This window comes from Budorcas taxicolor, chromosome 21 (assembly GCF_023091745.1).
Source record: "Budorcas taxicolor isolate Tak-1 chromosome 21, Takin1.1, whole genome shotgun sequence".
Lineage (NCBI taxonomy): Eukaryota > Metazoa > Chordata > Mammalia > Artiodactyla > Bovidae > Budorcas > Budorcas taxicolor.
Window position 1 is genome coordinate 16,743,047 of NC_068930.1, and position 25,231 is coordinate 16,768,277.

The 25,231-nt window shown below is 50.4% G+C and overlaps 1 protein-coding gene across 2 annotated transcripts in view; it reads left to right on the plus strand.

Annotated features, from left to right (window-relative positions):
• Positions 1-7,361: 7,361 nt before the first annotated feature.
• Positions 7,362-25,231, plus strand: part of FAM174B (family with sequence similarity 174 member B) — a 40,042-nt gene continuing 22,172 nt past the window's right edge. For both annotated transcript variants that reach the window (XM_052659929.1, XM_052659928.1), the window contains exon 1: positions 7,362-7,711. In XM_052659929.1, the coding sequence (XP_052515889.1) occupies positions 7,362-7,711 (350 nt within the window). The remainder of the gene's footprint in view (positions 7,712-25,231) is intronic.

Below are 25,231 nucleotides of genomic sequence, written 5' to 3' on the forward strand. Positions count from 1 at the left end.
CTGCTTCATTGACTACACTAAGGCTTTTGACTGTGTGGATCACAACAAGCTGTGGAAAATTCTTCAAGAGATGCGAATACCAGATCACCTGACCTGCCCCTTGAGAAACCTGTATGCAGGTCAGGAAGCAACAGTTATAACTGGACATGGAAGAACAGACTGGTTCCAAATAGGAAAAGGAGTACATCAAGGCTGTATATTGTCACCCTGCTTATTTAACTTATGTGCAGAGTACATCATGAGAAACGCCAGGCTGCATGAAGCACAAGCTGGAATCAAGGTTGCCAGGAGAAATATCAATAACTTCAGATAAGCAGATGATACCACTCTAATGGCAGAAAGTGAGGGGGAACTAAAGAGTTTCTTGATGAGGGTGAAAGAGGAGAGTGGAAATGCTGGCTTGAAACTCAGCACTAAAGAAAAAACTAAGATCATGGCATCTAGTCCCATCACTTCATGGCAAATAGAAGGGGTAGAAGTGGAAGCAGTGACAGATTTTCTTTTCTTGTGCTCTAAAGTCACTGTAAACGGTGACTGCAGCCATGAAATTAAAAGGCACTTCATCCTTGGAAGGAAATAGGCAGCATATTAAAAAGCAGAGACATCACTTCATTGCCAAAGGTTCGTTCAGCTCAGTTCAGTTGCTCAGTTGTGTTTGACTCTTTGTGACCCCATGGACTGCAGCACGCCAGGCCTTCTTGTCCATCACCGATTCCCGGAGCCTACTCAAACTCATGTCCATTGAGTCAGTGATGCCATCCAATCATCTCATCCCCTGTCGTCCCCTTCTCTTCCCGCCTTCAATCTTTCCCAACATCAGGGTCTTTTCTAATGAGTCAGTTCTTTGCATCAGGTGGCCAAAGTATTGGCGTTTCAGCTTCAGCATCAGTCCTTCCAATGAATATTCAGGACTGATCTCCTTTAGGATAGACTGGTTGGATCTCCTTGCTGTCCAAGGGAGTCTCAAGAGTCTTCTCCAGCACCACAGTTCAAAAGCATCAATTCTTTGGCACTCAGCTTTCTTTATAGTCCAACTCACATCCATACATGACTACTGGTAAAACCATAGCTTTGATTAGATGGACCTTTGTTGGCAAAGTAATGTCTCTGCTTTTTAATACATTGTCTAGTTTGGTCACAACTTTCCTTCCAAGGAGCAAGCGTCTTTTAATTCCATGGCTGCAGTCACCATCTGCAGTGATTTTGGAGCCCCCCAAAATAAAGTCTGACACTGTTTCCATTGTTTCCCCATCTATTTGCCATGAAGTGATGGGACCAGATGCCATGATCTTAGTTTTCTGAATGTTGAGTTTTAAGCTAACTTTTTCACTCTCCTTTTTCACTTTCACCAAGAGGCTCTTTACTTCTTTGCTTTCTGCCATAAGGGTGGTGTCATCTGCATATCTGACAAAGGTATGTATAGTCAAAGATATGGTTTTTCCAGTAGTCATGTACGGATGTGAGAGTTGTACCATAAAGAAGGCTGAGCGTTGAAGAACTGATGCTTTCAAATTGTGATGCTGGAGAAGACTCTTGAGAGTCCCTTGGACTGCAAGGAGATCAAACCAGTCAATCCTAAAGGAAATCAGTCCTGAATATTCACTGGAATGACTGATGCTGTAGGTGAAACTCTGGTGCTTTGGCCACCTGATGCGAAGAGCTGACTTAATGGAAAAGACCCTGATGCTGGGAAAGAGTGAAGGCAAAAGCAGAGAATGAGATGTTTAGATAGCATCATCAACTCAATGGACATGGCTTTGAGCAAACTCTGGGAGATAGTGAAGGACATAGGAGCCTGGCGTGCTGCTGTTGATGGGGTCACAAGGAGTTGGACACAACTTAGTGACTGAACAACAACAATATCCTAAAAATATTAATTCAAATAGAAACAAAATAATAAATATGTTAACTTTGACACATTGTTATGAAAATAACTATATTTTCTTTAAAAATCCAGAAGAGTGGCATTGTTTTAACATTTTTTGGTAAAACTGCTTAATGTCTGACAGCAGAAGATAGGTAGGTTTTGACATTCACTTTTGAATTCATTGTGTTGCAATTTGTTGTTTGGGTTGAGAAATGAAAAAAAAAAAAAAAAATCCAGCGTTGCCCTGATATGCGGCTAGGAAAGGGAAGCGGATTTTAATAACCTTTTCAGATATATGGATATACTCCTTTAATTTCACACCCAAATTTGTGAGCAGTAGTTTCTTAAAGATTAGTTCAACTGTGAAGTCTGGAAACATATCAGTGAAATTTTGTACTCTGTTTCATTGAAATCCATTGGTCTATCTTGCACTTTGAATGGAATTTTCAGCCAGACATAATTTTGTAACATTGTGCTTTGGCCATGTAGAAAAGAACTGGCTTGCTGATTTAAGCAGATCTTCCAAATTTTGACATATTTCAATATATAATATCAAAAAGACCATCAAGCTCATCAAAAAAGTCTTGCAGTATTAGGAAGTTGCTTAGCTCACAGCAGAAAGTCCTAACTGACAAGTTTTCCCTCAGAATTGAGATTTTAGCTTGAAGGTTTGAATTTTGTCATTGCTTACAATACTATCAGTAACTATCATTGAAACGACAGACTCATTCTTGCTCATTTTTTGAGAAAGTGCTCGCCCAAGACCTGGGGCTTCCCAGGTGGCGCTAGAGGTAAAGAAACCTGCCTGCCACTGCAGGAAACATAAGAGATGCAGGTTTGATCCCTGAGTCAGGAAGACCCCCTGGAGGAGGTAATAGCAACCTGTTTCGGGATTCTTGCCTGGAGACTCCCATGGACAGAGGAGCCTGGAAGGCTCCAGTCTATAGGTTGCGAAGAGTCAGACATGACTGAAGCGACTTAGCAGGCACTGCCAAGGACCAGGTCTGAAGTTTGTCAGGCACTGTTTTGATTAACAATGACATTCCATGAAAAAAGTGGCTGGTTCAGTGTGCAGCTCTAAGAATCGCACACTTGCTTTATCTCGAGACAGTCATCATGGCTCATAATGCAGAAACAGTGGCTTACGCATACTTCTCATTTCATCACATCTAACAGTAAAATGTTCCCTTCTCAAGGGCCAAGGTTTAATCATTTCACGACTCTATCAAGGACATTATAAAGTGAAAGTGACTCTTTTTTTTTTTTCCCCCTGCTGTGCATGGTCATAAAGAATGCAATTACTATGAGTATTGCTATTGCTAAGTCGCTTCAGCTGTGTCTGACTCTGTGTGACCCCATAGACGGCAACCCACCAGGCTCCCCCGTCCCTGGGATCCTCCAGGCAAGAACACTGGAGTGGGTTGCCATTTCCTTCTCCAATGCATGAACGTGAAAAGTGAAAGTGAAGTCGCTCAGTCATGTCGGATTTAGCGACCCCATGGACTGCAGCCTTCCAGGCTCCTCCATCCATGGGATTTTCCAGGCAAGAGTACTGGAGTGGGTTGCCATTGCCTTCTCCTTCTATGAGTACAGTTTGTCTTAATTCATGCTAAAGCATCAGTTTTCATCATGATAGCTTTTGCATCATCAATGAAAAAGCCAAATAACATCTTACTGTTATTACAGAATTCATTTTGACTTTTCAGTTTCCCTGGAAGGGTCTCAGGGACCCCAGGAGCCCCAGACCATACTTTTAGAACTTCTGCTTTAGCTTGCCGTTGATTCTAGAGGCAATCCACCATGCTTCCGATAAACTCTCTTTTCCTGTAATCAGCCCAAGTTGCTTTCTGTTGCCAGTCACCGGTGTTCCATGTTAAAAAGATTATTGTTTGTGGTTGGTTGTGAGAAATGAAGCATTTCCCGCCATATCAGTAAATAAGGATGTCACAACCATCAGCAATTGCAGCCCTCCAATATGAGGTGGTGAGGCCTAAGAACACCCAGGAAGGAGAAGAAAACGTGCTACCTGGCAGGCATCAGCCTGCAGTCACTCCCTACAGTGAGCCCCAAGGAAGCCCAGGATGGAAAAAACACGGGATACTGGCCGCAGAGAGAGGAGGTGCGTAGAGAAGGGATGATTTCAGTGAGCCCAGATTCTTGCATCTTCCCATACATAGAGAAGCGCTAAATTCCTTAACTTGGGATATCTGGTTTTCTTTAATCAACAGTCATCTTGTGACGTTCAGACTACCTGTACTTTGTGGCCAAACGTCTATATAACCTGGCTCCTTCCCTCACCTCTTCAGAGCAGTTCTCCCAGGGTCACTTCAGATGCTGTCTCCTGGGCTTGAAGTCCTAAAAATTCCCACTGCATAAAACATAACTCTCAGCTTTTAGGTTGTGAATATTTTTTAAGTCAACAGTTGATTCAAAATGTTTAAGGAACTCTAGGGCAGTTTATAAGTAAGTTCTTCATTGTGATGATTTGCACAGCAAGTAATCAGGAAGAAGGAAAGTTTCTAAGGCTTCACTTTACTAAAATAATCTAACATTTATGTACATTCTTGGTGTTATGTACATTCTTGGTGGTGGGTTATGTACATTCTTGGTGTTCAGTTATGTAATTCTTGGTGTTAAACAATCAAGCACGTCTACCCCAGTCCATGAATTGTGGTAAAAGAAGGATAGGAGACAAATGTTTTCTCCCTTCTTAGGGTTAATTCCAGTGACCTTTCTGAGCTAAGTATGGCCATCCTCACTTTAGACATTAAAGACTTGGATTCTGTGGGTAAGTTTTCAGCCAAGGCCACTCAGTGGTCAAACCTCTTATCCTGAATTGAGGTTCCAAAACCCAGGACTTCTTTAACTCTCCATGGAGGGATTTCTGATAAGGACAAAAATCTACGCCTGTGATATCTGAGGTTTATGCCTTAGAGGGCAGTCCTGCAAAATCATGGACGTAAGCAGTGGTTCTTTAAGAAATTTCTTTTCTGAATTCTATCATGATGATATGATAAAATGCTGGCGCTCTATCAACACATTTTTTGACATAAAGTGGTATTTTAGAGAGTTGGAAGAGACCTAAAGCTTGTGATCTGTCCAAATTTCTCACCACTGAGGCATGCTGGACTATTCAGCCTGCATTTCAAATAGTACCTCCTGGGTGTTGACTTCTGATAACCTGCTTGTTGTTCATCCCAGTAAACCAAAATGTAGCACATTGTAAGTAACAGGCAGCTTTGTGTGTGTGTGTGTGTGTGTGTGTGTGTGTGTGTGTGTTAGTCATTCAGCCATGTTTGACTCTTTGCAACCCATGGACCATAGCCCACCAGGCTCCTCTGTCCATGGAAGTCTCCAGGCAAGAATACTGGAGTGGGTAGCCATTCCCTTCTCCAGGGGATCTTCCCAGCCCAGAGATTGAACCTGGGTCTCCTGGCAGTTTCTTAGATGGCCCCAGTGATCCTTGCTTCTGGATACGCTCACCCTTGTATATCCCCCTTCCCCTTGTGATGAGATTTGTAACTTGCTTCCAACCAACAGAATACAGCAAAGGTGTTGGGATGTTGCTTCTGTTGTCAGGTTTCCTATGACAACGATTTTGGTCTTCCTAACAGACTTTCTCCACTGCCTTCTAGACTTACATATTAAAAGAAAATATTTATTTATGGCTATGCTGGGTGTGTGTTGCCGCACACCAGCGTTTTCAAGCTGCAGGGACTGGAGGCTGCTTTCTGGCTCTGGTGCTCTGGCTTCTCATTGCAGTGGTCTCTCTTGTGGCAGAGAATGGTTTCTAGGGCGCGTGGGCTCAGTAGTTGTGGCTTGCAGGCTCTAGAGCTTGGGCTCAGTAGTTGAGGCACGTGGGTTTAGGTGCTCTGCGGCACGTGGGGTCTTCCCAGACCAGGAAGTCCTAGACATGCATGTTTTGATGAGGCGAGCTGCCATGCTGGAAAGGCCCACACGGTAAGAACGGTGCACAGCCTCTGGCCAATAGCCAGTGGGGAACTGAGGCTTTCAGTCCAGTAGCCCATGAAGAGCCGAATCTGGCCAAAAACCGCTGACTGAGCGTGGATGCAGATCCTTCCCCAGTTGAACCTTCAGATGAGACTCCAGCCACCAGCACCGACTGCACCTTTGTGAGAGACCCTGAAGCAGAGGACCCTGCTAAGCTATGCTCAGATTCCTAAACCACAGAAACCCTGATAAAATGTGTGTGTGTTTTAAGCTGAGAAGTTTGGGGATAATTTGTTAGGTGGCAATAGCAAACTGATACATTGTACTGTATTTTATTTACCTGTTGCTTTTTTTTTTTTCTTCACAAAATAGGCCCAGGAGTGAGCTGTTTAAGGTCGCTGAATGCTTAAGCTCTCATGTCACCAGAGAGTTTCCGGCCGGGATCCTGCCTCATGCTGAAAGGTGGAACCCAAGGCCTGCAGGATAGTTCCTAGCGATCCAGGAAGGCCGTTTGTGCCCTTCATCAGGTCCCACCTTTGGGCCTCACACGGGAACATCCTCAACTGTCTTTCTCCACTGAAGTTATCATCTAGCTTGCAAACCAGAGGCAGCAAGCCAATTACTCCCTGGGGGCTGAAACTTCAACCTAGGAGGAACACTATTCTACAGCAAAGGTACAAAGGCAGGAATGCACACTGGGCTTCCCTGGTGGCTCAGGTGGTAAAGAATCCACCTGCAATGCGGGAGACCTGGGTTGGATCCCTGGGTTGAGAAGATGATCCCCTGGAGGAGAGCCTGGCAACCCACTCCAGTATTCTTGCCTGGAGAAACCCATGGGCAGAGGAGCCTGGTGGGCTACAGTCCATAGGGTCCCAAAGAATCAGACACGACTGAAGCTACTTAGCACGCAGCATAATCCAGTTCAGAAGCACAGGTGCAAAATGTTTGAAATAGCGAAGCCACGAGATAAGAAACTCTTAGGAAAAAAGAAGCTGACTGGGGGACGCTGAACTATAAATATACACAGTGCACAGGGCATTCGGCCGCACGCTTCATTCACCTCTGAGGCTGCGGTTTCCGCATCTGTAGAACCGAGTCTTTGATTCTCTGTCTGGCACAAGCTGAGTTGCTGGGAGCTAAATCAACTCTTAAAGGAGGGTAACGGCAACACCTGTCTCCTAAGGGGGCTGATGATATCAAAGAGATAAAACGTGTAACGTGCAGCACAGCTCCTGGCGACTGCTACTTCTCCCAGGGTGTCCCAGGTCCCCCGGGGAACAGCGCAGCCCGCACCCGGCCTGGTGGCCTGCCCCGCCCACGTGGGGCCGTGGCCCGTCGAATGACTCGGTGCAACGTGTTGGTGGCGGCGGCGGCCGCGGCCGCGGGCGGCGCGGACTCTTCCGGGCGCCGCAGCTTCCTGCCAAGCACCGCGCAGCCGCCGGGCTCCGCCGCGGGAGGACCCGGGGCAGGCCGCGGCGCCGCTGCGGGACTCGGGGCTCCGCCGCGCGCGCCCCGCCCGGCCCCCGCGCCGCCGGCCCGCACCATGCGCGCCGCGCCGCCGCCCGCGCGGCTGCTGCTGCTGCTGCTCCTGCTCGCGCTCCGGGGCGCGCCCGCCGCCCGCGCCAGCAGAGCCCAGTCCGCCGCCCCTCCGCAGCCCGGAGCCGCGCGCCAGCCGCGGCCGCCGCCCGGCCCGGGGCCCGGGAACGCCACCGGCACCGGGTCCGGGGAGGCGGCGGGCGGCGGCGGCGGCGGCGGCTCCAACAGCAGCGGCGACGCCTTGGTGACCCGCATCTCCAGCCTGCTCCGCGACCTGCCCACCCTGAAGGCGGCCGTGATCGTGGCCTGCGCCTTCACCGCCTTCCTCATCGCCTGCCTGCTGCTGCGAGTCTTCAGGTGGGTCCGCCGCCCCTTGCAGCCCCGCGGGCCAGGCCGCCCCGCCGCCCCGCCGTCACCGCGCGCCCTCGGCATCAGCGCGCACATCAGACGCTCCGGCCCCGGTGCCGGGCTGCACTTGTGCTACCCCGGGACTCTCGGCCCTGCCCCGCAGGCTTTTGCCCTGCTGCACACTAGAATTTTCTCCTGTTTGAACGATAAATGTATACATGTGTATATGTATAGATATGTGATCAGCCACTCAGTCGTGGCCTACTCTTTGCGACCCCATGGTCTGTAGCCCGGCAGGCTCGTTTGTCCATGGAATTCTCCAGGCAAGAAGACACGAGTGGTTGGCCATGCCCTCCTCCAGGAGATCTTCCCGACCCAGGGATCGAACCCGTGGCTCTTCTGTCTCCCGCATTGGCAGGCGGGTTCTTTACCAGTCGCGCCACCAGGGAAGCCCGTAACACATGCATATGTATACGTAAAAGTATACATGTATAAAATATTGAATTCCTTTTAACTTTCCGCTAATGCTTAACACTAACAGTAGCGCTTCGAATTCTGACAGCCTTACGCAGATTTTATTTTTATACTTATTTCACAGATGAAAAATTTTCCGGAGAGGCAAGGTGGCTTATCCAAGTAAACTCAATGGTGGAAGTAGGATTCGAACCCAGGTCCACAGTACCCATCTTGCTGCCCCACCCTCTGTTTCCTTTTCCGGTCTCTGATGTGCCACCTGCTTTTTTTCTTTTCATTGGTTCTGCTACCAAAAGAAGCAGTGTCTATCGGGTGGGCTGATTCCAGGATACCTGTTGGAGGCACAGTTTTTTGAGCCAGAGAGTTGGAGCTGGGCTCCAGGACGTTTGGCGGCCCTTGGTGACCTCGGTGACTTTCTGCCTAGATGTGAGAGATCTTAGAGGCTGTTGTAGGTTTCTCAAGTCCAGGGAGAAAGTGGGAAATTAGGAAGACTGTCTGGAGTAGGCAGCTGGAGAGGGCTACAGGCAGTGCAGGGAGGGCTGCGTTTCCCCCCATGGCTGGGAAATGCTAGTTTTGCAGGAAATGAACCAAATGTATCCTGTTACTCAGGCGGGCCTCCCAGAAATCTGGGCGTATGTGTGTCAGTTTGTCACAGCCTGTTCCCTCCCCTTCTGAGTTTACACAGAGTGCTTGGGTGTTTGATCAGCTGTTGGAGGTTTGGGGCCAGGGGCTTACGAGCATTTTCAGAGCAGGAGCAGAAACCAGATCTGCAAAGGCAGGTCTGGGAGCTCTCCCTTGAGGTTTGCTGCTGGTTGCTGTGTGACTTGGAGGCAAGGTGTTTCTTTGTGGGTCCGCGGGATTAAATATGCCTGTGGTCCTGAAAAAATGGAGAAGGGAGCGCTGTGGGCCCACATTCCCCTCCTCCATCCCCTCTCCTCCCCTCTCCTGGCTTCAGCCACATTGTTCCTCTGTGTGCTGATCCCCTGATCCCCTCTGCACCCCATCGTTCCCCCTGCCCTCCTTCCTCTGCTTGCAAACTTCAGTGGCTCCCTGTAGCCACTACCTGGGTGTGGCATTTGGGCACCTTGAAATTAGCCCTGGAGCACCTTGAGGCCATCCGCCCGTCCTCTGGACCACCCGTCGCTTCTCTCCTTACACTCCTGGCTGCCAGCTTGTGTATTTTCCACTCCTGGGCCTGTCCCTGCCACACGCTTACTGTGACTGCACGCGTCCACCGGGGCCCGGCTCCCACGCCCCTTCCTCTGGGTTGTTTTCCTGCACATAGGGGCCAGGAGTTCCCTTCCCTTCCTGGCTGCCCCCCAGCCCCAAACTTGTTCATCCTCCAGATGGCCCTTCTCATGTCAGGTTGGTGGCTCCCCCACTCAACAGACGGTCCTGGAGGGTGGGCACGTCCCATCCTGTGCCCAGGCACGGCCTGGCCATCATCGGATACGTCCGTCATCCTTTACGGCCTCCCCAATCACTTGGTTACATTGAACATGAATGCCCCAGAGCAGCTCTGAGCCTGGGGGTTTGAAACATTTTGCTCAAAATAGGCCGCCCAGCCCACAAGGCGGTGTACTTTTTCAGAAGGTATTTGAACTATTTTGCCAGTCTGCTCCTTATTACCCAGGAGAGGCGGGAGAACACTCAGCAGCCTGCGGCCAGATGTGAGGGTGCGGGTCTGAGCTGGAGAGGACTGGCCCTTGCCGGCCAGGGAGCTGACTGTGGAGAGAGGGTCCGACTTCTCAGGAGAGGCAGGTTATGGCCTTCTTCTTGCGGGGTCGAGTTTCCAGGGGAGACAGCTGGCACCCCGGTTCTGATGTGGACAGCATCAGACAGCTGGGAAAGGCCCTGATGGTAGACAGTCCGGCCCCACGTGCCCCTCGGCAGAGAGGAAAATTGCATCTCAGTGACTGTGACAGTGTTCGTCTCTCAGTCGTGTCTGCCTCTTTGCGACCCTGTGGGCTGTAGCCCCCGATGCTCCTCTGTCCATGCGGATTCTCTAGGCAAGAATACTGGAGTGGGCTGCCATGCCCTCCTCCAGGGGATCTTCCCAAGCCAGGGATTGAATGGCAGGTCTCCCGCTTTGCAGGTAGTTTCTTTACCGTCTGAGCCACCAGGGAAAGCCCAGGACACTGGAGTGGGTAGACTATCCTTTCTCCAGGGTATCTTCCCAACCCAGGGATTGAACCTGGATCTCTTGCATTGTAGGCAGATTCTTCACTGTCTGAACCGCCAGGGAAGCCCAGGGAGTGTGGGCTAAGTTGTACAGTAGATTCTAGAACACTGCAAGCCCAGGGTGTATACTGTGGCCTTTCCGCGGGCCCCTGCAGGCTGCCTTCATCAGGCTTCTTGAAGGCCTGTTGCCCTGGGTGGACATCCTCCTAGCTCCTTGGCCTGCAGTGAACACGTCCTGGCCGTTCTGCCCCCAGTCTCCCTGTGTCGTCTCCCCTGGGGCGCCCCTCCACCTGCCGGTGCTTCTGGCTCACTTTGCTCTGTCTCCAGAGTCACAGCAGTGTCCTTCAGCCCAGTGTTCCTGCAGCCAGCCTTGTCTCCACTCCCGTGCATCCTCCTTCTCTGTTCTCACCCTTCTGCCCTCCCATCCCCGCAGGCACGGACTCCTCAGTGTTCCTACCAGCTGGCTTTTCGTACCTGGGGTCCCGTTCCCTCTCAAGCCTCCATCTCAGCTCTGCCGGCTGCCCCAGCCCTGCTGGACATCCAGGGGTCCTCCAGGGGCGTCTTGTGGCCTTAGCTCCGCATGTCACTCTGATCTTCTGCATCAAGTCCCCTCCGCTGCCAAGACGTCGTGACCAGCTCACTGCTGTTTGCCTGCTGGGGTGTCACCTCCTCTGAGAAGCCCCCCAGCCAGGGTCCCCCAGTGCTCCCAGAGCACACTCGAGATTTGAATTTTGGACTCGGGGTCAAGAGTGTCACTGGACGTCCCAGGTGGAGGGTTCCTAAGAGCAAGACTGGCCCGTACTCATTTGTGCCTCTGTAACGCCTCCTGGGGCTCCAAGCACAAGCTGGCATCTAATACGGATATTTTTAGCAAATGAATGAACCCCTAAGTATTTTGCCTTGTTGGTGCTTCCCAGAATGTCTCTGTGATGAGCTGTGTGGCTAGTGCAAGGACCCTGTGAGGTAGGAGTTTGTCTGGATGGGGGCCACCGTTTCCATGACGATGGATACGGAGAAGAGGGGGAGAGTGTCGTATGTGTTATTGCTAGCCCACGTGTCTGTTTTCCCTGAAGGAGTCACTTTACTAGACAGCAGAAAGAATGTGGATCCAAGGAAACTGTTAAACTCAGAAGCAAAGAAAGGTATATGCTTTTAATCAAGCAATTCCATTTCTAAGGTACACACATTTTTTACTGCGATATCTATTCTTTGCTTCAAATTTTATTACTTCAAAGAAGAAGCAAAGATGCATGATCAATGAAGTTCAGAGCAGTTCTGTTTAATAGTGAAAATGTTTAAGTAAGCTTGATATCTAACAGTTGATTACGCAAATTATGGTAGTCTTTGTAATGGAATACTGTGCAGCTGCAAAAAATGATGTTGGTCTAACACTACGTACTGTTAAGTGGAACAGGTTACTAAAAGCATGTGTAGTATGATCTCATCAAATAGATAAATTAATATATATAGGAATGTGCAAAGAATTTTTTGTGTGTACACACGTGACTGTGGGAAATACTTAAACATTTTTTTTTAATTGGAGGGTAATTGCTTTCCAACATTGTGTTGGCTTCTGCTGTACGTCAGCATGAATCAGCCTTAGGCATACATGTGTCCCCTCCCTCTTGAACCTCCCTCCTACCCCCAACCCCACCCCAGCCTCTAAGTTGTCACAGAGCACTGGGCTGAGCTCTGTGTGTTACACAGCAGTTTCCCACTGGGTGTCTATGTTGCACGTGGTAATGTATATATTTCAATGCTACTCTGTCAATTCATCCCACACTCTCCATCCCCGGCTGTGTGCACACGTCTGTTCTCTATGTCCGCATGATTCTTTATTATTTATTTATTATGTACTTATTATTTATGATATATTTCTACATTGTCTGAATTTCCTTTCAGCGGACATTTATTCATTTTCTCTCTGTGCACTCAACTGTCTGCTGCCCCCTTAAATGTGTTCTCCTGAGGACCTGTGTAAGAGTCTGGGGTGGACCCCTCGCAGTGGGGCTTCTGGGTCCCAGGGGTGCTCTTACTTGGCTTCCTTGAGGATGTATCAGCTTACCCTCCCACCCTCAGTATCTGGGACTCTCAGATCCTCCCATCATATCTGACACTTAGTATTATCTGAATTTCTAATGTTTTCCAAAAAGAAAAAAAGTAGATTTTTTTCCTGGCAGTGAGGACTTTTGGGGTCTGCTCTATTAGTCAGGCCTCTTAGCTGCTCTCTTTTCTCATCTGTCCTTTCTCGGGTATGACTGGGCATCTCTCTACTTGTTTTTGCAGGTCTCTTCTTCCTGAGGTTGAGCCGCTGTCTCTTCCCATACATATTCATTTTATAATTAAATTTACTTCCCGTACGTATTAATCAATCTGATGTCCCACCTGCAGAATCATACAGCTTTTTAATGTATTGGAATCATTATGGAAAACTATTTGAAGACTGTAGACAAACTTGGAGGAGGGAAAGGCAGTTTTAGTGCCTGTTAGTGAGGGTACCTTTGTGTGTGTGTGTGTGTGTGTGTGTGTGTGTGCAGTTCTGCCTGGCTTGCAGTAGGGTCAGCCCTCCTGGGTCTGTTACTGGTTACATGGTTATGAGAGCTGGAAGGAAATAAACAAAGAAGCTGTGTTCAGGAAGGAGAAAACTCCTCCGGGTTTGGATGTTAGGAAGCATCTCATGGGGTTGCATGGACTTGGGGATAATGCATGTAACGCCTGGTAGCTGCTGATCAGAACCATTTGCCCTCTCCCGCCCCACGCTCTCTGAGATCAGGCTCTACCCTTTGAGAGCCGGGGGAATCTGACTTTACTCTCTGGTGTCTTATGAACGAGGTGGAGACAAGTCACAGAGTGCCACCTGAAACCACGACTCTGCTTTCCTCATCCTGGGAAGCTCCCAGCTCTCTTGCCAGGCCAGGTTTCTCCCAGATCTCTGTTGGCTGCCTGCCCACCCCCTTATTTCAAAAGCTCTGTAAAATTGTCTTATCTGAAAGGAGGGTTTGTTTTGGTGCTTCCTGGGGGACGAGGAGGAAGACAAATTCTAGGTGATCTGATATTGCCCAGCTGTCGCACTTGGATCAATGGCAGAGTTACACGCCGTCAGAGCCTGAAGACGCTGGAACCGCGGGAGCTTAGTTAATTACTAAGCCAGGTCTTTGAAAAGCAGCCAGAACATTTCCTGCTTCTCCTCAGATCCCCACATCTCCCATTGTTTGTCCAGAGAATGAAAGTTATTTAAAAGAAAATATAGAAGCTTAATACTTTCAGTATTTTGGGGCAAGTATCTGAAATGTTTTTAGTTATTGCTCATTAGTGTATAAATATTATTTTAATAAGTTGGAGTTTTGGGCAGGGCCCTGGTTACAAAGTTAAACCCCTTTTTATGACTTTGGGTTTGTGGCGCTTGTGTAGCACCAGGAGGTCATTTAACAAAAAATTTGTTGAAGTATGATTGATTTTCAATGTTGTGTTTAATTACTGCTGTGCTGCAAAGTGACTCAGTTACGCACATAGACATTCTTTATCCTACTCTTTTCCATATGGTTTATCATGGGCTGTTGAAAATAGTTCCCTGTGCTGCACCTTGTTTATCAGGAGGTCCTTTTTAATTGCTTGGTTACAATTTTGAATTAAGGGAAGAGTGATAGCTGTGAAACATATCTATCTCAGGTTTTGCTTTGCAGAGTAATTTCCTTTTTTCTTTGTTTTCCAGTTCTATGGAGATAACACAGACATGCCACACTATGTAAGTTTCCATGGACAGCATAATGACTTGGTTATGTACATTATGAAATGATGACCACAGTAAACGTAGTTAACATCCATCGTCTCTGATAGATCCCCCAAAAGGAAAAGAGGTAGTTTCTTTTTCCTGGTAATGAGGAATTTTGTGGTCTTAGCAACTTGCCTGTCTACCACACAGCAGTGTTAGCTATAGTCATGGTACCCGCTCCATCCCCAGGACTTACTGGTCTTGTTGGAAGTTTGTACTTTCATCCAGTTCCCGTGGGTGTTTTATTTTATACACCACAGTGAAGGAAGTGTTAAATAAATCTAACTCAGCAAAAATCCAGATTAAAAGCAAAGAGGGGAGGGAGCATGCCCTTGATTGAGATCTCCACCAAGTTAGAGAAGAGACTGTCAACCAGAGTGAGCTAAGTTAGAAAGAGAAAAATAAATGTTGTATAGTAATGCATATATGTGGAATCTGAAAAAAAATTGGCAAAGACGACCTTATTTACAGAGCAGAAATAGAGACACAGATGCAGAGAATGCAGAGAATGAATGTATGGACACCAAAGGGGGAAAGGGAGGAGGGGGAATTGGGAGACTGGGGCTGGCATATATACACTACTGATGCTCTGTATAATAGCCTCTGTTTTACACATGGTATAAACGTCCCTGATGCTGGGAAGGAGTGAGGGCAGGAGAAGAGGGCCATCAGAGGATGAGATGGCTGGATGGAATCCCCGAAAGAAGCGACATAAACTTGGGCAAACTGCGGGAGGTGGTGAGGCACCGTCATCACCTGGAGTGCTGCGGTCCCTGGGGTCCCAAAGAGCCAGACGCTACTGGGCGATGAACCACAGCAACAGCAGAATGGAACAGACCGCGGATGAGAGCCTGCCGTGCAGTGCAGACCTTGCCGAGAGGAGAGCGCCGATGAGAGCCTGCCGTGCAGTGCAGAGACAGTGCCGAGAAGAGAGCGCCAATGAGAGCCTGCCGTGCAGTGCAGACCGTGCGGAGAAGCCTGCTTGCTGCTCTGCGGTGACCTGAATGAGAATAGATTAGAGAAAGAGGGGGTACAGCTGTGCACATGACTGGCTCGCTGTGCTGTGGAGTAGAAACTAGCACAGCACTGGAAAGCTCTGCATGTGGGAGGAGTCAGGGCTTTCAGGGTTTCTTTCCTGGGGCGGATTCTGCCTGCCTTGGGGTCATTTGGCCCCAAATGAACCAATGTGTCTATAGACCCAAATATGTCTATTTTATCTCCCAAATTCAAATTGTCTGGCAATTTCCGGGGATGTTTTTGTTTGTCATGTCTTGGAGAGGGGGCATTTTGTGGCCAGAGACGCTGCTGGTGGGCATTCTCCAGTGCCCAGGACAGAGCCGCTCACCAGTGCCAGCCCCTGATGCCAGTAGTGCAGGTGGGCACCTCCTGGCTGTCTCCGTGAGCAGGTGACCTAGCTTTTCTGGGCTTCCACTTCCCAGTGCTAATTAAAGTACGCTGCTCAGGGCTGTTGGGGTGTTTGCAGTGAGACTGGGTCTATCAAGTCCCTGGCTCGCCTTTGAGCACCCAGGTGTCTGCTATTACATTGAAAAAATGACCCGGAAAACAGACGTAACTATGCCCAACCTTTCGGCCTTGCTTCTGCCAGTAAATGAGGATTCAGCCATATGGCCAGGATCATCAGACAGGTGCATCTGCTTCTGAGCCTTTCAGAAATGAAACTGGTGACTCTTTAGCCTGTGTGAGCCTCCCTGGACACTGAGGACCCCACATAGGGTCTGTCCCCCCCACTACTGAATTTCCCTGGGGAAGGAGTGCCTCGTGACTGTCCTTACTGCCAGGCCTGCAGGGCCCCAGGACCTGCCACTGAGTTCTTCTATCAAATTGGAAAGGGACGAAAATCCCTCTTTAAACCTGAGCCCTCCAGATGAGCTGGCTTTGCTCACAAGCTCTTATGTCCATGTACCCATTGAGTTTGGGGGCTTTGCAAACACAGGCTCTTCTTGAGGTATGGCGGGGCACAAGTATGGGTGGGGTGGGAGTCTCCAGTGTCAATGTCTGCAGGAAATTATGTAAGGAGAATGTCTCAGGAGGGAAGCCCTCCAGGATTTAGCAGAGAAGGTTTCATGGGTTGTGAGTGGAATTTTAGTTTTATGACTGATGTTTTGGTTCTATTTACAAAGGGAAATTCTGGAACCATGAAATTTAGAATCATGTTGGCGTGGTTTCACTATAAAAAAGTCTGTATTTAATCTGAGGTGATCTGCCAGGAATCCAGACTTCATCTCCAGGGTGCAGGGAGAAGGCAGTCCCTTCTCGTTGGCAGGTGTGGAGCAGAAGAGGGGCTATGGCAGAGCCTGGACAGGGCTCCTCAGGCCCGGGAGGGCCTCAGGGGCTTGTAACCTCTTGGGTGTGGGGTTTCTTTGCACTCAGAGCTCCACTGGGCTTGCTCCTTCTACCCATAGTACAGATGAGGAAACTGAGGCCCAGAAATGGGAAGGGTTTGTTAAGCTCACTCAGTGAGTTTGTTGGAAAAGTAAGGCTCTAGCCCATCTGATGCTCAGATGTGGTGGGCTTGGCTTTAGCCCGATCATTTGGTTCTCCCCAGAGCTCAGCTAAGGAGCCAGCAGAGAGCATGGCTGAGTGGACGGAGAGATCCTTTCAGTGTGTTTAATGAGACTGGCTGGAGACGGAAATGGCAGCCCACTCTTGCCTGGAGAATTCCATGGACAGAGGTACAGTCCATGGGGTCTCAAAGAGTCGGACGACTGAGTGAGTAACGCTTTCACTTTCACTGGAAGACTAGATGGTGTGGAAGAAACAGTCAAGGTGAGGAGTTTCCAGTGCAGTTTGGGAGATGGGATGATGCCTTTGTGTGGTTTTCCTTGGCAGGTAAGAAACAGTCCAATTCTGTAGGGAGTCATGTGTCGAAAGCAGTACTTGATAAGTTGCAAAAGGACCTATCAAAGCCCCAGGGACTTTGATGGGAGACTCAGTGGTCAGGGAAGGGCATGTGGGGAGAAGTGAGGAGGATTAGGACCTGACGGGGTGGGAGGGGAAGCAGAGGGTCTTTCAGGACCAGCTGGCTGGGCAGGTGTTACGGTGGACAGCGTTCGCGAAAATAGTCACGTGGGGATCATGGTGACAGTAATAATAATAGCAACTAATATTAAGCCCTTACTGTGCACCAGGCTCTGTGTCACACATTTGACATGCTTCCTCATTCCTCGGAGTGTACTCTCCGAATCCCGTTTGACAGATGAGTAAATCAAGGTGCAGAGTGATGGAGTGCCTTGCTCGTGGCTGTGAGGCTGGTGAAGGACAGGAGTCTGATTTCTTTCTTTCTTTATGGATTTATTTATGGCTGTGCTGGGTCTTCATTGCAGTGTGTGGGCTCCTCACTGCGTGGCTTCTCTTGTTGCCGAGCGTGGACGCCAGACCGTGCGGGCTCCGTCGTTGCGGGGCACAGGCTTAGTTGCTCCGTGGCATGTGGCATGTTCCCAGACCAGGGATGGAACCTGGGTCGCCTGTATTGGAAGGCAGATGCTCAGTCCTTGGACCACCAGGGGACTCCCAGGGGTCTGATTTCTGATCCAACATCCTCCCCACCTTGGTGAAGGGGTGGTCTGGCAGGGGAGAAGGCTCAGTGAGAAAGAGTGTGACAGAAATGCCACAGAAATGCCAGCCACGTAGCTGGATGTCTCGGCCGGGGGTGGAGAGGTTGGGAGTGCCCTTGAGAAGTGGCTAGCCCTGAGCGGGGCTGGTGGTGGCAAGGGCCAACCCACTGCCACATGGCAGGGGCACGGGATGCTGAGAGGGTCACTTAAGACGTGTGTCATGAGCACAGCAACCCCTGAATTTCCAGGCTGCGTTTGGGCTCCCTGGGTCCACCAGAGAGTCCCTCCTGGTCCTCATGCTGCTGCCCGTGCACCAGCAGAGCTGCCCGAGGGGCTTCCTCCCTCTGCCTTTAGCCTCACTGCCCTTGCCTGGCACCTCCCGTGTGGGCAGAGTGGACCCAACCCTTTGCAAACACGCCTGGGAGCTGGAGGGAGGAGCAGGTCTTGGGACATTTGCTGTTACCGCATGTCACGTGACTCCTCAAACAGGTCAGACCAGGCCATGCTTCTCTTTTCTCTAATGAGAGGTGGATCTGTCCCTCAGGGACCAAGGGAAGGAAAGGGAACCGGGTGGAGGCATAACCCTGAGGTGTTACAAAGAACCCCACGGCTGTTGGGGTTCGCTGGCCTGCATTGCCTCTGGTCCCGTGGAAGCCCCAGGAACACTGGGGCTTCGGGGCTCCAGGTGGGTTTTGGGCTCAGCTGATGATGGTGTCACTTTGTTAATCTCTCGGGGACGGTGCCAGGAGAGGAAAGGAACTGCTCAGCTGTGCAGGTGACGACCAGCACCTCTTCGTGGTCAGGGAGCTGCTGCTGAGCAGATCCCAGACCTCAGTTGACCATGCGTATCAGTCCACCTCTCTGGGCCCATGATTTTAACTGTATTGTTCTTCATCACTCATGCGTGGCACCCAGGTCCCACTAAACCGTGGTCAGGAAACTAAGTCAGAGGCTGCAGACCGATGGCCCACAGGTATGTTTTTGTGCTTTGTTTTGATCAGCACAACGTTTTTGTTTTTTGTTGGAGTTGATTTGAAATGTTTTAGGTGTACAAAAAAGTAGTTATACACACACACACACACACACTATATATATTGTTTTCCAGACTCTTTTCTGTTATAGGTTATCACAAGGTATGGTAAGTCCCCTATATATGAACCACGTTGCAAACTTTCTAAAATGCAAACGTGCATTTGCACGTCCAGTCACATCAGCCGTGAGGGATGACTGCTTGCCCTCCGTCTCCGGTTGCCGATGGCCCTTCAGCTCTGCCCTCTTCCACCCCCCTCTCCCTCCTCCATCACAAACTCTTCTGGCCTGTTCACTCCGTGCCAGCCCCTGAGTGCCAGCTGTTGCACAGTACTACTGTACTTTTCAAGGTCCTGCACTGTAAGGTTAAAGATGTTTTCTTTATCTTGTGTGTTAGTTTTTGATGTATTATTTGTGTGAAGAATATTGTAACCCTACCTCAGTACACGGCTATATAGCCGATTGTATTAGTCGGCTACTGAGGCTAACTTTGTTGGACTTATGAACAGATTGGACTTAGGTGCTCTTGAAATGGAACTTGTTTATACGTAGGGGACTTACTGTAGTGAATGCAATTCCCTGTTGGTGACTGTTTGTTTTCTAAGTCTGTGAATTTATTTCTGTTTTGTAAATAAGCTAATCTGTGTCATTCTTTTAGATTCCACATAAACACACAGTGTTTTTAACAACTGAGATAATTGAGAACACTTCAAATTGGGACTTCACATGAATATCCAGATCTGCTTTTTTCAGCAGATGGGAGTATTTATGGAAACACACAGCCCCAGTAACAAGTGAGAATAATGGTGTGCGGGGGTGGGGGGGTAGCTGGGTAGGCGCGATCCCACCTCATCTGGGTTTGCGAGACCCTATCTTTGTGTCTCCTTGACTCCAAGCGGACGTTGGCTGCTGATCGTCACCGCGTTTGTTTACATCACGCCAGCCTGGCTTCACTGCTTTCCTGTGCCTTCGGGCCCTGGGGCGTTTGCGTCATTCCTCTTGGCTGGGTGCTGGCACTGGAGCAGAGAGCCTGGTGAGGTGGGGAGGGAAGGCCCCAGGTCAGGGGTCGGGCCTGACACTGATGCTCCTGTACTCGGAAGGCGCTGGAACACCTGCTTTCTGGAGGGCTTGGCCAGAGCCCTGTTAGTGTTGGGCTGCTTGAGGCCCTGAAGCTCTCGCTGCTTTTGTCTCATGTAACCGAGAGCCTCAAGTTGCCTCTCTGGAGCGGAGCCAGGTGAGATTCAGATCACCCCGGGCCTGGGCTCAGTTTAAGCTGCTTTCAAAGGAAGGTGATGGGCAGAACTTGGGGGCTGTGCCCCAGGCAGGAAGGGGAGGGGGCCAGTGACCGGGAATTGTCCCCCAGTCCCCAGCCTTCCCTGGTGGCTCAAATGGTAAAGAGTCTACCTGCAGTGTGGGAGACCCAGGTTCGATCCCTGGGTCAGGAAGATCCCCTGGAGGAGGAAATGGCAACCCACTCCAGTATTCTTGCCTGGGAAATCCCATGGATGGAGGAACCTGGTGGGCTACAGTCCCTGGGGCTGCAAAGAGTCAACACGACTGAGCGACTTCCCTTTTCACTTCCCCAGCCTTGGGTTTGCCACTGAGCCCGGGGTTGATGCCAGGCCATTGCCCCTTCTTGGGAGACGTGGCACTGTTTTGGCTGTCTCTCCTACACCTGCTTCTTCCCACCATGGTGGGGCTGGAAGGTGGGTTTGAGGGTTGTGTCCTTTCTCCAAGCTTGCTTGGCTGTCTAGCGAAGGCTCAGTTATGTCGTGTCCTGAGGGAGAAGATGTAGGGCAGAGGTCGGAGGTTGGGCACTTCCCTGGGGGTCCGGTGGTTGAGAGTGCCTGCCACTGTGGTTGACGCAGGTTCGATCCCTGGTCCGGTGACTAAAATCCCACGTGTACCTAAGCCCACATGCCTCGGCCACTGAAGCCTGCGTGATTGCCCTGCAGCGGAGACCCAGCGCAGCCAAAAACGTCACAAACAGGAAAGGCCTGTGTCCTCGGGGCCTCGGAAGCTTCAGCCCGGTGCGAAGGCGGGCAGCTGACTCTCAGCAGCTGCTCAATTCGGCCTCTCCCTTACACATTCTGTTTTCATCTTCTTTATTAATTTTCCAAATGTCAAAGGTGGCGTGTTCCTTGGAATGAGAAGTGTGGTTTCAGCAGAAAGCCGGCCCTTTGGCCGTAGAGCTGTTGGCTTTACTGGGCTTCACAGCGGGCACAGCGCGGGTGGAGGAGAGGCCAGAGATGCTGGGTTCAGCTCCTCATGTCAGCACAGGTGAGCAGGGGGCGGCGGGCAGCCTCTGGATAGGATGGGGCCCTGGGGGTCGGGCCACAGACCTCTCCAGGGAAAGGGTCTCCGGCCCCAGAGGCAGGCCTGCACACCCCTGGCCTGTTTAAATCTTTACCTGAATTACTGCCTTTGAATTTTATTTACTTGTTTATGTGTTTTAAAAATAGCTCACAGATTGACATGGCTTGAAATTCATGAGGAGCCAGGGTGCGTAGTGAACAGTCCCCTTCCCAGCCCTGCCCCTGGGCCACCCAGCTTCCTTCTCCGGATGCTGTCAGCTTCTTGTGACCCTTTGAGAGAGATTTTATAAATGCAGAAGTGAGTGAATGTGGTAGATATGCATGCATACAGATATATCTCTCTTTCCTTTTATTTTAAAAAATATTTATTTATTTGGTTGGTTGGTCAGGTCTTAACTGTGGCACACAGGCTCTTCCTTGCTCCTGCAGGACGCTTTGGCCATGAGGGCCTCTCTAGTGTGGCACACGGGTTCCAGAGTGTGTGGGCCCCAGCAGTCACAGAGCAGGGGCTTTAGTTGTCTCGAGGTATGTGGGATCTTAGTTCCCCGACCAGGGATTGAACCTGCATCCCCTACACTGCAAGGCAGATTCTTAACCACAGAATCACCAGGGAAGTCCCTGTCTGTTTTTAATGACAGCTTCGTAAGATGTCACATGCCTTGCCGTTCACCTATTCAAAGTGCCCAGATCGTGCTTTTGTAGTACATTCACAGAGCTGTGTGCCGTCACCTCGGTCAATGGTAGAATATCGTTCCAGAAGGAAATGTGAGCTCACTCCCTGCCTCCCTCCCACCCCTCGCCATGGTGAGGTCCGCTCCTGGAACCCCAGCGGCGCTTGGCAGGTGGTCAACGTGGATACGAAATTCAGGTTCAAGGTGAGGACTTGGCTGGAGGCTCCCAGACAGAGGAGTTAGAAGGACTGAGGTAGAGTCAAGGCCCTGGATGCTCGGTCTATGGATCTGATTGCTGTGCCCCCAGACTGAACTTCTGACAGCAAACGAGCCCTTCCGGCTTTGCATTGTTCTGTGTGTCTTCGCAGGGGAGGCTGGGGCGAGCAGGCCCCTGTCCACGCGGGTCCTCTGGGCTCCCCTCGCGCCCCAGCCTCCAGGGCGCATGGGGAGACCAGCTTCCGAGCAGCTGTCCAGCGAGCCTTTGAGTAAACAAACCCTCTGGCTGTAGGATTACATTTCAGAGGAAAGGAATTGGGACTTCTCCTCTGTCTTGTTAAAAATGTGTGTTTCGGCCCCAGTAGAAGGGCCCTTTGTCTCTTCTATAACTTCTCTGGTCTTGCTGGGTCCCGTGAAGCTCAACACAGGCAATTTGTTTAAAACCACCGTTCGCTGTCTCTCTGTGGAGGCTCCTGGTTTAGTGGGACCTGGCACCGGAAGAGAAAAACGACGGCCACGGGGAGGTGTGCTGTTGAGGATGGGCCAGCCGCATCACTGCTCGTTTCCCTCCCTGTTCCCTGAATCTCCCCTTGTTGGGCAGGGGGTGCTGTGGCAGTTGTGGCAAGCTGCCCTCCTGCTCATCTTCCCCACTCCCTGCTGGTGCCCCCAGGCCCAGAGGAAGCAGGTCCGTAACTAGAGACACCAGGATAGGAGCCCACGTCTGACTCTGACTCGGGCCTCTGTCTAGAACCAGATGCTCCTTCTCAAGCTGTGTCCCAGAGGCTGCCCCCTGCCCCCTGGGGACCCTTGGGGAGTTTCAGATTCCCTGTAGCCACGTCCCTTTCGCCCTTTCTCAGACCAGGATGCTGGTGAGCAGCCCTGTGGGAAGGGGCCGTTGGTTGTCTTGGAAAACCAGTTGACTGGTAGGCCCTGAATGAAAACTTGGACAGCATCGTCACCAAGACCCTTCATATGTGTGGTTCTTTGCCTCTAGGACCAGAACAAGGGTCCTGGGGTTTTAAAGGGTTTGATGAAATGGGAAAATTCTACTTACGTGTGGAAGGTTTGTTAGAATGTGGGAGAATCAGAAGATGGTGTTTATCCTCACAGCTGTGCTTGTGTTCCTTTGAGACCCACTGACGGTCAGAGCTCCTTGTTTGTGTGTGACCGAAAGCCCTGGCTGGACAGGCTTTGTTGACAATGAGGGTAGTTTGTTGGTGTCAAGGAGAGCTGGCGTCATAGGCGATCTGGAGCAGGGTCTTTCCTTCCAGTCTCCTCTATCGTGTTGGTTTATTTTCCATTCTTTTCTTTTTTTTAAAAAAAAAAACAAAAAAAACTTTTATTTGCATTATTTCTGGGGGGGTGGCATTTATTCCTGGGCTGTTTTTATTTCTTGAGTTTCTTCCAGGGTATCTTTTTCCTCCTGTATGACCTCCTTTTCTGGTTTGGGGACAGTCTGTTCTTTTTGCAGTGCAGATCCTCTCCGTGTGGCAGGGAGGGCTCAGCTTGATCCGACCCTGAGCTCCCTAAGTCCTGCTCTGCATCTTGGGGGCTTGGTTCGCCTGGACCTGCTCCATGATCAGAGAATGTACATCTAAACCTGTAAATTCAGCACCACTCTCTGCATTTCTGAGCTTGTGCTGTGAAAATTCAGCACTCTCTTTGGACCAGCGACCTTGCGTCCAGCCCCACTGTTTGGCCCGCGCACGCCTGCCGACTCCCGTGTTGTAACACTGGAATGGCATGCATTGCGCCTTTGAAGTGACGCCCATCACATTCATGGTGGTTTTCCAGATATGCATACCCTTCATGGCCTGGGCAGTTTCACGGGTGTTCTTAAAGTGAACGCGAAGATTTGAACCTCTTGGTTTGCGTGATTTTGTGGGGGTTTTTTGGGTCAGGTGAATGGCGAACCATTTTTAGAGGTCACCTCAGAGACCGCTTACCAGAAAAGGATATTTTCCGTCTCTAGAAGGTGGTGAGGTGGCTCTCACCTGGGTGATTCCCTGCCTCTTTGCTGCCTGCCCAGCAAAGGTCACTGGCTCTGATTAGTCACATATTCCCCCCAGCCGCCCAGTCATGGCCTTGGGGTGGCAATACACTGATTTTGACTCAGACTTAAGTCCCAGGTCCACTCCTGGGACTGGGGGTGTGGCCAGTGGTCAGGCCTCCTCTTCCCCTAGGGACCATGGGGCAGGGGGATTCACAAAGGATACAGATGCCCAAAGGAGGGAGGCGATGGAGGCTGGCCTGTCCCAACCAACTCATGTCCAGAAGGAGTCACTATTAGAAAGCGTTTATTATGAGCAGTCAGCCCCGATTGCTTTGAAATAGGACTGTGTGAGCTGTGTTAAGCAACAAGTTCCAGAAAAATGTATACCAAGGGCAGAGAATTCCCTGGTGTTAAAGTTAAGTGGAGGCGGACTCTAGTGGAGTGTGAAGTGAGCTTGCAGAAAGAGTGAGCAGAGAACTGGAGCCTTCCTCTTGGCCAGCACGAGGTGGTTCAAGGTGACCGTCCAGGGGGGTTTGTGCTGGGGCAGCCCTCGGTCCTCAGTCGTGGGGACGTCGACCTCCCTGAGCCTTGGTTTCCTCGTCTGTGACACAGAGGTAACAGTGCTGCCTCACGTGTGTGCGTGTGTGCTAGGTCCCTTTAGTCATGTCCAACTCTGTGTGACCCTGTGGACTGTAGCCCACCAGCCTCCTCTGTCCTTGGGATTCTCCAGGCAAGAATACTGGAGTGGGTTGCTGTGCCCTCCTCCAGAGGATCCTCCAATCCAGGGACTGAACCCGTGTCTCTTGTGTCTAACCTGCACTGGCAGATAGGTTCTTTACCCCTGGCATCACATGGGAAGCCCATTGCCTTATAGGATGATTTATGTCTTGCACGTGATCTTAGTGTTAATTGGTTAGCTGGCACTCAGGAGGAGCTCAACTCTTAGGGAAAAGATGACTTAGACCAGAGGTCCCCAACCCTAACTGGCTCGTGCCTGTTAGGGACGTGGCTGCACAGCAAGAAGTGAGCAGCGGGTGAATCAAAACTACTTTGCTCCTCCCCACTTCCATGGAAAAATTGTCTTCCATGAAGCTGGTCCCTGGTGCCAAAAAGGTTGGGGATGGCTGTGTTAGAGCATTCTGAAGAGACAGCAGGCCTCGGCGCACCTGTATGCGCTCCCAGTGAGTCTGTTTCCCCTTGTCTCACGTCTTCCTCCCCAAGGCAGGATGACTCCGTTGTCTGACTCCAGTCCAGTGAGGCTCAAGAGTCAGAGAGTCTGCAGGAAGTGCCGACTGACCCTGTT